Here is a 15,641-nt window from a genome sequence, read left to right as displayed (position 1 = left end):
TATGTAGCATTGCTAGAAATATTGCTTCTTGGGAAAATCTATGGTTATGATGTTACAGGAGTGGGGTATGCTTATTCAATGGGGGTACGTGAGGAGTTTTCATGTGTTTTGGCTGGCGCGAGCGGGGTACACGTATTTAAAAGGTTACGGAAGGCCTTTTTCACACGATTTGGATGGCGCGAGTGGGGTACGTGTACTCAAGGGGGTGTGCGGGTAGATTTTAACGCATTTTGACTGGCGCGAGCAGGGTACACGCTGTTTTTCACATGATTTCAGTGTTGGGGGGGCTGTATGCTGGTCCAGGGTTAGCGTGGCCCTTTGTGCCTTATTGGGGATTACTATGGCTTTTTCTGGCGCGAGGGACGGTCTTGGGGGCGTTACTGGTGCTGCTGGATTTTCGCTGCACCACAGCTGCAAATCGCTCGGGAAATCCATGAATACACAGTGTGCCAAAATGCTGTTTTGCGCTGCGCCTGGTGCACACGTGGCGCATGCTCCCTCTCTGCGCCAGTCACATGTGCTACTTCTGCGCTGAATTCTATGAATTGACCCCTTAGTGGTTTTTTTTTCTCCGGAAAAACTTTTTTTTTTCCTTTGGAGGTGTGTGGCTGTTTGAATCATTAGGTGAAATTTAAGGAAGACAGTTGGACAGCATTAGGAATGTCATGGATGTCATTGGAGGTGTGTGGCTGTTTGAATCATTAGGTGAAATTTAAGGAAGACAGTTGGACAGCATTAGGAATGTCATGGATGGAGAATGGCAAACCCATATTTAATAGAAACATGGCATAGCAGCAGTTTCAAGTACCCATGGCAACCTACCAGATTATTATCTTCTTAATGTGTCACTGAAGGTGTTTTAAAAATGAGCATGACTTCATTAGGCTATGCCTTAAAATATCTAAAGTAGTTAAGTCTAGAATCACCAATAGATGACCATCTCATGAATCAACAATTATTATTCAAAATCAGATAAACTTCGCAAGGTAGCACAGAGTATTCCGAAACATGTCTGCCCAAAGCAGAGGCAATCTTAAACGATATCATGTAGTTAACAGTATGCAAACTACTGATAACTACATGATATCGCTTAAGATTGCCTCTGCTTTGCAATTTAATTCATGGCATTAATATAAACTGAAATGCACATATAGTTTGCTTAATATTTCCTGCTTTTAAATCAACAAATGTATTTCAACCATTAATTATTTAAATCCATAAATGTCATCCTTTGCAAGTTTCAGTTTAAGTACACAATTCAGCTTTGCTTTCAGTAGTTTGTCAATTCCTATCATAAATATTGGTCCCCAAAATTCTTCATGATAATCTTCAGGTAGTTCTTACAATTTACTTTGAGTTCACTTTCTGATTTAGATGTCTTCTTATGGCTGCCTTTACTTCCTTGTTCCTGAGACTGTAGATTATCGGGTTGAGCATGGGAGTGAAGATGCTGTACAGCACAGCTACAAGCTTGACATCCTTTTTCATGGTGAGGGTGGAGGAAGGCCATGTGTAGCTGATGATCCCGCTCCCATAGTACAGTGCCACAACAATGAAGTGAGAGGCACAAGTGGAGAATGTTTTCTGCCGCCCTTTGGCAGAGGGAACCTTAAGAATGGCCAAGATGATGCGGACATAGGTTGCTACAATAAAAGTTAGAGGGAACATGCCAACCGCCACAACCACCATAAGGAAGATGGCTTCTGCCAAGCGTGTGTCAGAGCAGGAGAGCTTGAAGAGTGGTGTAACATCGCAAAAGAAGTGGTCCACTATGTTAGGTCCACAGAACTCCAGTTCTGAGACAGAAACGACCTGAACCAGAGAGTTGACAAAGCCACAAGCCCAGCATACAACCACAAGCCGAATGCGAACCTCACTGTTCATGGTGATTGTGTAGTTCAAAGGATAGCAGATGGCCACAAAGCGGTCATATGCCATGACAGCCAGCAGGTAACATTCAACCACTACAAAGTACTGGAAGAAATAGAGCTGGGTGATACAGCCAGCAAAGGAAATCGACTTTCTGAGGGTGCAGAGTATGTCTAGCAACTTAGGGAGAGTAACAGAGGAGAGGACGACATCAATGAATGCCAAGTTGGCCATGAAGAAGTACATTGGGCTGTGCAGCCGCGTGTCAATTGTGATCAGTGTTATGATTATCAGATTGCCCAATACAGTGATTAAATAGATCACTAAGAAGACCACAAAGAGAATGTAGTTGGGGTCCCGCCCTTCGGAGAGGCCCACAATAATGAATTTGGTCACAATAGACTGGTTCTTCCATTCATCTTGCACCATTTTGTCTGTCCTAGGGAACAAAAGTAAAACACTTTCTGTGAACAATTATTTAATTACAACATATTGACATGTAGGTGGCATGACCACACATTGACTATTCCAAATATTATTCTGTGAAGATGCTTTTAACTTTATTCTTTTCATATCTGATAAAGAATGCATTAACACCTTTCAAACAAATACAAACACGAACTTGCTGGTGACCCAATTGTTAGTTAAGACAGTGCCCTAAGCAAGTCATTCTAACATAGCAACAAAAGTGCTCTTCTTTTAGTCCCAAACACATTTAATATATCTCGGACTAGTCACAATAAGTTACTTTTCTGATGTGTCCTTTTGGACTATTTGGTTTATTTGTTGGCATTACCAATTTATGAAATCTGATAATCCTTACTGTTCATGTTATTTTTCTTTTTTTCAATGTTGTATTTGTTCCATTTTCCCTCTGGTCTGTTTAACTGGCTTTTTTGCAGCAGTATTTTGATGCTTTGTTTTGTGAACTACTGAGTGACTCTATATAGTACTGCATAAAACCTTACATTTATGTCACCATTTCCAAAATTATTTTGAGTAATACAGTGAACTGTCTTAGCTTGTGGTATCCCACAATCAAATCCATGAACTGTCTTAGCTTGTGGTATCCCACAATCAAATCCATGAAAAGTGCATTCCATTTGTTTATGAGCCCAGGTAAAAAGTAGGTCAACTCATGTCACCAGTTCCTAAAAATAAATGCCCATCCCTATTGTTCACATACATTTTGTTTTCTGAATTCTGATGACATATTCTTCGCAGTGAGATAAGAAACACCAGATGTCTGGGTAGATTTTTAATGATTTTTTTTCTCCACCATATAGGTGACTGATAGGGGTCTATGCTGTCACTACTCTTCAATATAAACAATCAACAACAGTGTCAAAAGGTCCACATCGTAAAGACCGCCTGTATATGAGCAACACATAGATCTCTTGTATATGAGAAATAGTACCTGACAACTTCAACAATTTATGAATCACTGATGGTGATTACTAAAATCATATAAGCCTGGGAAAACTAGCTAAAAGCGCAAAGCAGATACATTGTAACCCCATACTAACAAGTTTTTATTTTTTAAATAACATATGGAGATTGTGTATTGTTTCTGAACATGTTATTTTCCAGATTCCTCTTATCTCTGGTGTACAAATGTGTGGGCCAAGCAGGCATCAAGGAACAACACATTTTAGGTTTTCCGGTCAAAGTTGGTCATATCCACGTGTATGATGCTGCGCTGGCTGATATAATGCTTTCGTCTTGCCATCTGGCTAATTAATTTGTTCCAGGAGTGCAGTGTGGAAAACAACCGTTGTGACTATGCCCTAAGTCACCCAAGGAAGTATCATTGCTAGAGAATGGTTGCTTCAAACATGCAAACATTTCCTGTTTCAGCTAATAATAGTGACAGTGCTTGTTTGGCTGTTATCCAAACATCTTTATTTGTGACATGCAAACAACTGTATCAAGTTTGAGTCAATTGTATCAAGTCTGAGCCGACATGTGTTCCGGCTGATACGGTCTTTGTCAGGGATGTACCAAAGCAAATGAATGTTACAGAACATGGAATACATACATACCAGTGAAGCCAGATTCACAATAACACTAATCAAAACAAAAGAAACAGCATATTGTGATACAATATCAGCAAAATCAAAACAATAGGCAATGCAACGGTATATACAAGTGAGTCAATCAATAAGGCTATAAAATGCAGATTAAGACACATACCATCCATAAGGCCATGAGCGAAAGTAGATTGTGGGTTAGAGAGTGTTAACAAATAAAGAATGCCAGTTAATAAAAGATATCCTTTAGAGTCTTTGTCCAGTAGGAGTAAGTGACAAAGCTTGTTTAAAAGTTATGCACAAGCTGACTTTCAAACTCTTTGGAAGCAGCTGATAATCATTCAACTCCATCTTCCCCAGATATCTTTCTCCAACCATGCCCTGTTGTTTTTCTCCAACTGCATGCTGGTATTGCTCTGCAACCACCTTCTGATATCTTTCTCCAACCATCTTGTGATAACTTGCCCCTCTTGTCTCCACCTTCTTCCCTTTCTTCCTGTCTCTCACTCCAGTTCTTCCTCCACCTCCTTTGCTAATGACCTACTTGCTCCAAATGCCTTCACCTTATCCAAATGCCTAACCTTCCCTTCCTGGGACATCCCCTTTATACGTGAATTGGCCCTGCCCCAGGGCCGGTCTGGTCTTTTGCGTTTGCATGCAAGTATTCTTAGCTTTGTGTCTGAGTGATTGTTTGGAATGTAATCACTTTGCCCACTCATCTGTTATGGGTGTATTACTATATAATCTATGTGGCAGTGGGATTTAACCTTTAAGAAGCCGATCCACTATCTTGGATCTTCTGTCTGGGGTGCATGTGCAAGGACATCCAACAGCTCCAGTGGAGCCTCAGTCTTTTATATGTCTGGTCCCTGCACTTGGCTGAATCTGGAATGTGAAGCGACAAAATTCTCCATGAGAACTAGGGGTCTTGTGACCAGAGGTATTCTTCCTTTGCTCACCTTCCCCCAGAAGTTCACTCTCTCCAGAGCACTGGTTCTCTCTAGGCTGGACTACTGCAACAGTCTCCTTCTAAATCTGCCTGCTTCTACACTCCGCCCTCTGCAACTCATCCAGAACAGGACTAGGAGACTTGTTCTTGGCCATAAGCCCAGAGATTGTATCTCTCCAAGAGGGAAATATCTGCACTGGCTCCCTCCCAGTGGCTGCAAGGATTAAGTTAAAAACCCTCTGCATTATCCACAAGGCCTTCTGGGCCTCAATACCTTCAACTCTCTCTTCCTAAATATCTTCCTTCCCGAACTCTTCGCTCATCTTCCTCCAACTCCTTCAGGGTCAGTCACTTCTCCATGCAACGAGTTGGTGGTAGATCTCTTTCTTCAGCTGGGGACTTCCTCTGGAATAGCCTCCCTGAAACTTCAGGAGCACCATCTCCGGTTCCAGAAGCTCCTCAAAACATTCCTCTTTGCTTCTGCCTTGTCTCCTCTTCTCCCCTGCTGACCTCCTGGCTGAATCTGACACTGCACTGGTCACCCACCCACCATCTGATCTCGGGCCCAGGTCCCCTCCCTTGCCATTTGCACCCCTGCACTGCCTCCCTTGCATCCCCCACAGTTGGGGACTGTTTTCTTTATCCCTAAAGCCCCCTACCAGCACTAGACACCTGATGTCTGCACTTAACCTTGCACTTGCCACCAGCTAGCTGCACTTTTACTTGTTGCTTTTATTTATTCGATTTATTTTTACTGTTGTTCCCATGTACTGCCTTGCCCCCTTCCTCTTCCCCTGCACTTGCGCGATCTCAATGTCACTTGGCCTAGTAAGATCCCTCTATTCCCCCTCCTTTCCTAGTCATGCCTTGAAACACTTGTGTATAGGCGCGTTATAAAAGCCATATCATATCATATCATATCATATCATATCATATCATATCATATCATATCATATCATGCACTTACAGAGTCAATAGTACTTTAACAGAGGATATGATGGTCCACTTCACTGTGGCAGCGGTTAGGTGTTGTTGAGCAGGGGATCCTCCATACACCGGCCCTAGGGCCAACATCCATTAGCTCACAGCATGTATATATTGATGATATTTTGGGGAAAACTTCTTTCAGAAAAAAATCAAGGAAATTAGAGATGTCTTGTTGCAGGTGACAATTAGCTCTTTGGAAAATCAGCCCTGTTGTCTGCATGCTAGTTGTTTAGGCTATTCTTCCAGCTGGAAAATTCACCACCTTACCACCCAAACCTTTGGAGGAATTTCCACTGCCAGAACTACCACTGGTGCTAATTCTGCCAAACTCCCCTCGGAGTTTTATGGATTTCAGTAAATAGGCACTAACACCGCCTGCCACCACTTATGATCCAGCAGTAAATCCGTCGAACCATGTGGTGGTGATGGTAAACCTGTTTAGTGTTATTTCAGCAGATTTACCACCACAATACCACCATTCTTTTAATGAGGCCCATAGTCATTTGGTATAGCTGTGTGAGGAATTCTACATGAAGCTGTAAACCAGATTATACAATTTGCTGATTAGAAGTCATTTAGAGCGGCATGTAAAACATATTTTTAAGGAACAACGGTAACGCTCTAGTTCACCGAGATGCGATATAGAAGCGAAACACATTGCATCCATATACACCTCACGACATCACATGCCGTTGTCATAGTACAACACATAAAACAGGAAGCAGTTTTATGAACAGCACTACACAGCATTGAACAATGAGGGAAGCGTGCTCATTCATTTATTTATTTTATTTTTTTATTTATATGTTTATAAAGCGCTGCAGCCCGCAGGCATCAGAGCGCTTCACAAAAAGACAGACTGGAGTACAAAGACGGGACAGTCAAAATTACATGTAGCAGACATTGGAACAGAAATGAGCTAGCTGGCTGGGAATAGGAGTATTATTTAAAGAGAAATGTCTTGAGTAGCTTTCTAAAGATTAGATGATTAGTTTCCAATCTCAGCCCCGGGGGGAGTTTATTCCATGTGAGGATTGCCTTGGTCGTGAAAGCCCTACCTAATCCTTTAGCTTTTTTGGTAGGGAAAACTCGCAGGAGGCCAGATTTATTGGACCTCAAGTTGCAATGTGATTCATACCACACAAATTGCTTTTTTAGGTAAGTTGGTGCTTTACCATATAAGCATCGGTGTACTAGGGTAATGGCTTTGAATGTGATGCGATCCTCGATCGCAAGCCAATGTAGGTCCTTTCTATCTTTTGTGATATGATCTCTCTTGGATGTATTAGTGATTATTCTGACAATGTCGTTCTGCACCACTTGGCATTGTTTTAAGCATTTATTTCTTGCGCCAAGGAGTAAAGAGTTTCCATAATCTAACCGGGAGAGAATTGTGGCTCTTGCTATTGTCGCACTATTTTGTGGGCTCAGTAAGGGTCTGATTTTTTTCAATAGTTTCAAGTAATAGCGACAATTCCTTTTGAGGTAGGCAGTGTGGGCTTCTGCTCCCAAGGATGCCTGAAGATAGACGCCTAGAGTTTTGACTTTTTCTGCTATAACTATCTGTGTCTCTTTGATCTTAAAATCGGTGTATTCTGGACTAAGTTTTTTTCTAGCATGAGGAGAACCGAAGATCATAAGTTCTGTCTTGGAGGCATTTAAGCACATCCAATTGTCTTTCATCCAACTCTCAATGATGTTGTAGATACTCGAGAGTTTTTCACTGTCCTGTTTGTAGTTACCGGTAAGTTCAAACACCAATTGGGTGTCATCGGCAAAGTTGGTAAAGAAAATACCGAGATGGGACAGAAGTGAGCATAGGCATCGCATGTATAAATTAAATAGTAGAGGGGAGAAGCTAGCGCCCTGTGGAACTCCACAGTTTACTGGTTTAGATTTTGAAGAGTGTTTTCCCCAGACGATTTTAGATTGCCTGTCCTGCAGAAATGATGACACCCAGTCTATGGCTTCATCAGAGCAGCTTCCCGATTGATCCAGGGCCTCTCGGAGCCTCCGGTGATCCAGTAGATCGAAGGCTGCCGAGAGGTCCAGTAGGATCAGTAAACCAGATTTACCTTGATCCAGGATGCTTAGCATTTCTGTTTGCAGATCTAAAAGCGCTGATTCATAAACAATGCATTTAGGATTACACACGTGAATTTAGTGGGAAGACACTATAAACCTGCAGGACACATTGGGCCTCATTACGAGTTTGGGGGTAGCCATGCCCTTAAAAAGGGCATGGCTACCCCCAAACTGGGGTCCGGGTCTGTGTTCCCTGAATGGGGAAATACCAGGCCATTCCGACCTAGGAGGGCCCGGTATTACCCCATTCAGGGAACCCTGACCCGTACCATCCCCATTCTCATTTGAGCCCCCATAGGGTTCAATGGGAATGGGGAGCATGCTAACAACAGGCCCGTTAATGACGGGCCCATTGTTAGCATGCTGGGCCGCTCGCGGGCCCCGCTAAGGACATCTGGTAAAACCAGGCGTCATGAGCGGTTCCCGCTAGCGGACCTCATAATGGGGCGGTAAGGGGCTAACGGCTCCGGCACCTTCACCGGTGCCGTTAATCCCTTTCCACCCTCCTCGTAATGAGGCCCATTGGTTTTCAGAGAAACATTTTTACAATTTGTATTAGTGTTAGCGAAAGTGTAAGCGAAAGGTAGATGTGGGTTTGGACTGAGGACAAGTTTAATTTATTGCCTTCCTGACAACAGACGAGCCACCTGAGATTAGTTGGTTAGGCAGGGTATTACGCTATAGCAAGCTAAGTCTTTGCTTTATTCTTTAAAAGAAGTTAAAATGTCCACCTTGTGTCCAAGTCCTTCTTCCAACCCACCAGAGGACATCTAGAAGAATACTTACTCAAGGCATATTTTTCATGACAATCATTAGACACTGCAGCTCCTCTGTACCTGTCATCTGTAAAGCTTCTGACAGCAGCTAGCCTCAGCATGCCATTCATAAACAGGCCAGCTTGTGCATTGGAGGGCTTGAAAGTAAGTTCCACAGGGTAGTTGATTTGTGAAGAAAGTAAAGGAGCTTCTGGCATGTTGGCTAACTCCATATGCCTTACAAATAGCAGACAAACTCATCCACATGCACTGCTCTGCCAATCTAATGGTAAACGACTTCATTGGCAAGTACCCACTGCAGTGAGATGGTAGGTAGCTCAGCAGTTCTGAACCACTTTAACTACTTTTACAGTGTCCAATAAATGTTTGGAAACCTGAAGTCTCACCAAAAACTCTGTTACAACCAGCTTAAATCCACAATGATGACTCCGTGGAATTAAGTCCTCCACATTCTGGAGCATCTGTGAAAACAGTGCAACACAGTGATTGGCTGCTGCAATAGCAAGAGCTGAAAAATGGTTAGGCAATGGAAAGAGAATGTTTGTTCTTTACTGCTGCTCTTTAAAGAGCACACTCAATGGGTTATCCTGTAGTCACCCAACAAGTTCATACAGGTGTATCTGTTGCAATTAGAAGTACTCAGCATAATGTGTGTGCATGTTACGCCTGTTGATGCAGAAGCAGGGCTACTGCTAATGAAACTGCTTTCAAGCTTATTAAAGGATCCACGCCTTCTTGTTGCTGTTTATGACCACAGAAGTTCCTGGATACATGTACACGTGATTGTACTATTATTAACATGAACAAGCATCTTATTGTAGAATTCTATGGTGTAAGGGAACACCAGGCTCATCACTTGGAAAACTCCACAACACATTTTTCTTCGGATGATGGTGCTGACTTTGACTCTGGCAATAGTGGTTGACCGATTGCAAAGTACAAGATTTTCCTTCATCCTGAATCTCTTTATCTCTACCAGCCGGTGAAGCCTATCACTAAGTCCCAGTACTGTGTTTATAATCTTGAGGCACTACCTCAATTTATTTAGCTCTACACACCACCAAAGCCACTCTCAAGCTGCTAGAATTGTGAAACTTGATTTTCTGCCTCATTTTGACTTGATTTTCTGGCTCTACATACAGTAATAGACACTTTAAATTTGATCTTGACTCTTGCGTTTGATTATGTTTCTCTTACGTCTACCTTCTTACCCATTCGCTCACAAGAGGGTAATGAGGAGAATGTGCTTCCCTATGGCATACACATTTCCGATGATTGACACTGATTGGAAGTGCAGGCAGTATGCACCTGTATGCCTCATTGGTCTGTCCCTCCTGTACTGCCCAAATGGAACCACACCCTCAAATCTACTACCAAAAAGGATGTTGCAGTGCTAGTGGTACTAATGTGGCCCTATAAGTGGCTAGAATGAGCAGGTTAGGCTGAGCAGGGTGAAACATGAGAGGTCAGAACAAAGGTGAGGGTGTATGAGGCTTGAGGGGTACCTGCTACTGTTAGGCAGGGGTGCATTCTTGCCCCCTGCCTATTTAACCTTTATGTATCCGACATTGGTGAGTCGTTTAAGAAGGTGGTCTCTTCCTCTCCTAAGTTTAATAAGTAATGGCTCACATGGCTCTCTTATGCAGACGACTTTCTGTTGTTTGCCCTTATACCAAGGGGTCTGCATATTCTTATTTTCTGGAATCGATGCTTAAATGATGATACTACATCAGATGTGATTGCTGTCTTGGGTTTTCTGAAGTCTTTGAAAATTGAGGAGGGTATTTGTCAAGTAACTGTCAGTGTCTTGTACTGGTTTTATGCATTTTGAAAAATCTTTTTATGCATCGATTTTGAAAGATTGATGAAATGCACTATTTGTTTGGATAACTGTAAAACATTTTTAGATACTGTAATAATGTATGTATAGCATGATTTTTAAGTAATTCTTTCTTTGTTAAAGGTTGACATTAGCCAACAAAAATAAAGAAAATTAAAAATACGTTTTAATTTCTGAGAGAACAGATAATACATTGGACAATTTCAGCATGCAGCTTAACTCCAGTAATTACAACAAGCATTTCACTACCACAAAAAATATGGCAAACATAACATTTCTGATTCAAAAACTATGGGCCTCATTACGACCCTTGCGCTCCCGGAATGAAGGGGGCCGGTACGGAACCGGCTCCCTTCATTCTGGCAGTGTGTATTACGAGGTTCCCATTGCGGGACCCGTATCAGATGTCTGGTAAAAGCAGACGTCTTTTCCGGGTCCCGCGAGGGGAAGAGGGAGGTAACAATGGGATACTCATAATGTGCCCGTTGTTATCTCCATCCCCATTCCCATTGAGCCCTATGGGGGCTCAAATGGAAATGGGGAATGGTTCCTGCAAGGAGGACTTACCGGATCCTCCTATGTCGGAATGACCCGGTAAGTCCCCATTGCAGGAACCCGGTAAAGGAGCCCGGTTTGGAAGCAGCCATGGAGCTAATAGCTCCATGGCTGCCTCCAAACTCGTAATGAGGCCCTATGTATATTTGAATTGACCATACCAAGTTGAATAATCAAGAATAAAATTGCTACAAATCATATCTTGTATGCTCAGTGTGCACCTCTATGTAGCATTGCTAGAAATATTGCTTCTTGGGAAAATCTATGGTTATGATGTTACAGGAGTGGGGTATGCTTATTCAATGGGGGTACGTGAGGAGTTTTCATGTGTTTTGGCTGGCGCGAGCGGGGTACATATATTTAAAAGGTTACGGAAGGCCTTTTTCACACGATTTGGATGGCGCGAGTGGGGTACGTGTACTCAAGGGGGTGTGCGGGTAGATTTTAACGCATTTTGACTGGCGCGAGCAGGGTACACGCTGTTTTTCACATGATTTCAGTGTTGGGGGGGCTGTATGCTGGTCCAGGGTTAGCGTGGCCCTTTGTGCCTTATTGGGGATTACTATGGCTTTTTCTGGCGCGAGGGACGGTCTTGGGGGCGTTACTGGTGCTGCTGGATTTTCGCTGCACCACGGCTGCAAATGGCTCGGGAAATGCATGAATACACAGTGTGCCAAAATGCTGTTTTGCGCTGCGCCTGGTGCACACGTGGCGCATGCTCCCTCTCTGCGCCAGTCACATGTGCTACTTCTGTGCTGAATTCTATGAATTGACCCCTTAGTGGTTTTTTTTCCTCCGGAAAAACTTTTTTTTTTCCTTTGGAGTTGTGTGGCTGTTTGAATCATTAGGTGAAATTTAAGGAAGACAGTTGGAAAGCATTAGGAATGTCATGGATGTCATTGGAGGTGTGTGGCTGTTTGAATCATTAGGTGAAATTTAAGGAAGACAGTTGGACAGCATTAGGAATGTCATGGATGGAGAATGGCAAACCCATATTTAATAGAAACATGGCATAGCAGCAGTTTCAAGTACCCATGGCAACCTACCAGATTATTATCTTCTTAATGTGTCACTGAAGGTGTCTTAAAAATGAGCATGACTTCATTAGGCTATGCCTTAAAATATCCAAAGTAGTTAAGTCTAGAATCACCAATAGATGACCATCTCATGCATCAACAATTATTATTCAAAATCAGATAAACTTCGCAAGGTAGCACAGAGTATTCCGAAACATGTCTGCCCAAAGCAGAGGCAATCTTAAACGATATCATGTAGTTAACAGTATGCAAACTACTGATAACTACATGATATCGCTTAAGATTGCCTCTGCTTTGCAATTTAATTCATGGCATTAATATAAACTGAAATGCACATATAGTTTGCTTAATATTTCCTGCTTTTAAATCAACAAATGTATTTCAACCATTAATTATTTAAATCCATAAATGTCATCCTTTGCAAGTTTCAGTTTAAGTACACAATTCAGCTTTGCTTTCAGTAGTTTGTCAATTCCTATCATAAATATTGGTCCCCAAAATTCTTCATGATAATCTTCAGGTAGTTCTTACAATTTACTTTGAGTTCACTTTCTGATTTAGATGTCTTCTTATGGCTGCCTTTACTTCCTTGTTCCTGAGACTGTAGATTATCGGGTTGAGCATGGGAGTGAAGATGCTGTACAGCACAGCTACAAGCTTGACATCCTTTTTCATGGTGAGGGTGGAGGAAGGCCATGTGTAGCTGATGTTCCCGCTCCCATAGTACAGTGCCACAACAATGAAGTGAGAGGCACAAGTGGAGAATGTTTTCTGCCGCCCTTTGGCAGAGGGAACCTTAAGAATGGCCAAGATGATGCGGACATAGGTTGCTACAATAAAAGTTAGAGGGAACATGCCAACCGCCACAACCACCATAAGGAAGATGGCTTCTGCCAAGCGTGTGTCAGAGCAGGAGAGCTTGAAGAGTGGTGTAACATCGCAAAAGAAGTGGTCCACTATGTTAGGTCCACAGAACTCCAGTTCTGAGACAGAAACGACCTGAACCAGAGAGTTGACAAAGCCACACGCCCAGCATACAACCACAAGCCGAATGCGAACCTCACTGTTCATGGTGATTGTGTAGTTCAAAGGATAGCAGATGGCCACAAAGCGGTCATATGCCATGACAGCCAGCAGGTAACATTCAACCACTACAAAGTACTGGAAGAAATAGAGCTGGGTGATACAGCCAGCAAAGGAAATCGACTTTCTGAGGGTGCAGAGTATGTCTAGCAACTTGGGGAGAGTAACAGAGGAGAGGACGACATCAATGAATGCCAAGTTGGCCAGGAAGAAGTACATTGGGCTGTGCAGCCGCGTGTCAATTGTGATCAGTGTTATGATTATCAGATTGCCCAATACAGTGATTAAATAGATCACTAAGAAGACCACAAAGAGAATGTAGTTGGGGTCCCGCCCTTCGGAGAGGCCCACAATAATGAATTTGGTCACAATAGACTGGTTCTTCCATTCATCTTGCACCATTTTGTCTGTCCTAGGGAACAAAAGTAAAACACTTTCTGTGAACAATTATTTAATTACAACATATTGACATGTAGGTGGCATGACCACACATTGACTATTCCAAATATTATTCTGTGAAGATGCTTTTAACTTTATTCTTTTCATATCTGATAAAGAATGCATTAACACCTTTCAAACAAATACAAACACGAACTTGCTGGTGACCCAATTGTTAGTTAAGACAGTGCCCTAAGCAAGTCATTCTAACATAGCAACAAAAGTGCTCTTCTTTTAGTCCCAAACACATTTAATATATCTCGGACTAGTCACAATAAGTTACTTTTCTGATGTGTCCTTTTGGACTATTTGGTTTATTTGTTGGCATTACCAATTTATGAAATCTGATAATCCTTACTGTTCATGTTATTTTTCTTTTTTTTCAATGTTGTATTTGTTCCATTTTCCCTCTGGTCTGTTTAACTGGCTTTTTTGCAGCAGTATTTTGATGCTTTGTTTTGTGAACTACTGAGTGACTCTATATAGTACTGCATAAAACCTTACATTTATGTCACCATTTCCAAAATTATTTTGAGTAATACAGTGAACTGTCTTAGCTTGTGGTATCCCACAATCAAATCCATGAAAAGTGCATTCCATTTGTTTATGAGCCCAGGTAAAAAGTAGGTCAACTCATGTCACCAGTTCCTAAAAATAAATGCCCATCCCTATTGTTCACATACATTTTGTTTTCTGAATTCTGATGACATATTCTTCGCAGTGAGATAAGAAACACCAGATGTCTGGGTAGATTTTTAATGATTTTTTTTCTCCACCATATAGGTGACTGATAGGGGTCTATGCTGTCACTACTCTTCAATATAAACAATCAACAACAGTGTCAAAAGGTCCACATCGTAAAGACCGCCTGTATATGAGCAACACATAGATCTCTTGTATATGAGAAATAGTACCTGACAACTTCAACAATTTATGAATCACTGATGGTGATTACTAAAATCATATAAGCCTGGGAAAACTAGCTAAAAGCGCAAAGCAGATACATTGTAACCCCATACTAACAAGTTTTTATTTTTTAAATAACATATGGAGATTGTGTATTGTTTCTGAACATGTTATTTTCCAGATTCCTCTTATCTCTGGTGTACAAATGTGTGGGCCAAGCAGGCATCAAGGAACAACACATTTTAGGTTTTCCGGTCAAAGTTGGTCATATCCACGTGTATGATGCTGCGCTGGCTGATATAATGCTTTCGTCTTGCCATCTGGCTAATTAATTTGTTCCAGGAGTGCAGTGTGGAAAACAACCGTTGTGACTATGCCCTAAGTCACCCAAGGAAGTATCATTGCTAGAGAATGGTTGCTTCAAACATGCAAACATTTCCTGTTTCAGCTAATAATAGTGACAGTGCTTGTTTGGCTGTTATCCAAACATCTTTATTTGTGACATGCAAACAACTGTATCAAGTTTGAGTCAATTGTATCAAGTCTGAGCCGACATGTGTTCCGGCTGATACGGTCTTTGTCAGGGATGTACCAAAGCAAATGAATGTTACAGAACATGGAATACATACATACCAGTGAAGCCAGATTCACAATAACACTAATCAAAACAAAAGAAACAGCATATTGTGATACAATATCAGCAAAATCAAAACAATATGCAATGCAACGGTATATACAAGTGAGTCAATCAATAAGGCTATAAAGTGCAGATTAAGACACATACCATCCATAAGGCCATGAGCGAAAGTAGATTGTGGGTTAGAGAGTGTTAACAAATAAAGAATGCCAGTTAATAAAAGATATCCTTTAGAGTCTTTGTCCAGTAGGAGTAAGTGACAAAGCTTGTTTAAAAGTTATGCACAAGCTGACTTTCAAACTCTTTGGAAGCAGCTGATAATCATTCAACTCCATCTTCCCCAGATATCTTTCTCCAACCATGCCCTGTTGTTTTTCTCCAACTGCATGCTGGTATTGCTCTGCAACCACCTTCTGATATCTTTCTCCAACCATCTTGTGATAACTTGC

General features: G+C 41.9%; 2 protein-coding genes across 2 annotated transcripts; both read right to left on the bottom strand.

Moving 5' to 3' along the window:
- Positions 1 to 1,347: 1,347 nt before the first annotated feature.
- On the bottom strand, positions 1,348 to 2,298 carry LOC138568731 (olfactory receptor 1M1-like). The gene has a single exon (XM_069646515.1). It carries the CDS (start codon positions 2,296 to 2,298, stop codon positions 1,348 to 1,350), a length of 951 nt encoding a protein of 316 aa, XP_069502616.1.
- A 10,364-nt stretch (positions 2,299 to 12,662) lies between these two features.
- On the bottom strand, positions 12,663 to 13,613 carry LOC138568730 (olfactory receptor 1M1-like). The gene has a single exon (XM_069646514.1). It carries the CDS (start codon positions 13,611 to 13,613, stop codon positions 12,663 to 12,665), a length of 951 nt encoding a protein of 316 aa, XP_069502615.1.
- Positions 13,614 to 15,641: the final 2,028 nt, after the last annotated feature.

The sequence above is a fragment of the Ambystoma mexicanum genome, chromosome 2q (assembly GCF_040938575.1).
Source record: "Ambystoma mexicanum isolate Mex_15411 chromosome 2q, UKY_AmexF1_1, whole genome shotgun sequence".
Lineage (NCBI taxonomy): Eukaryota > Metazoa > Chordata > Amphibia > Caudata > Ambystomatidae > Ambystoma > Ambystoma mexicanum.
The sequence above is the reverse complement of the archived record's forward strand: the minus strand, read 5'-3'. Positions and strand labels throughout refer to the sequence as shown.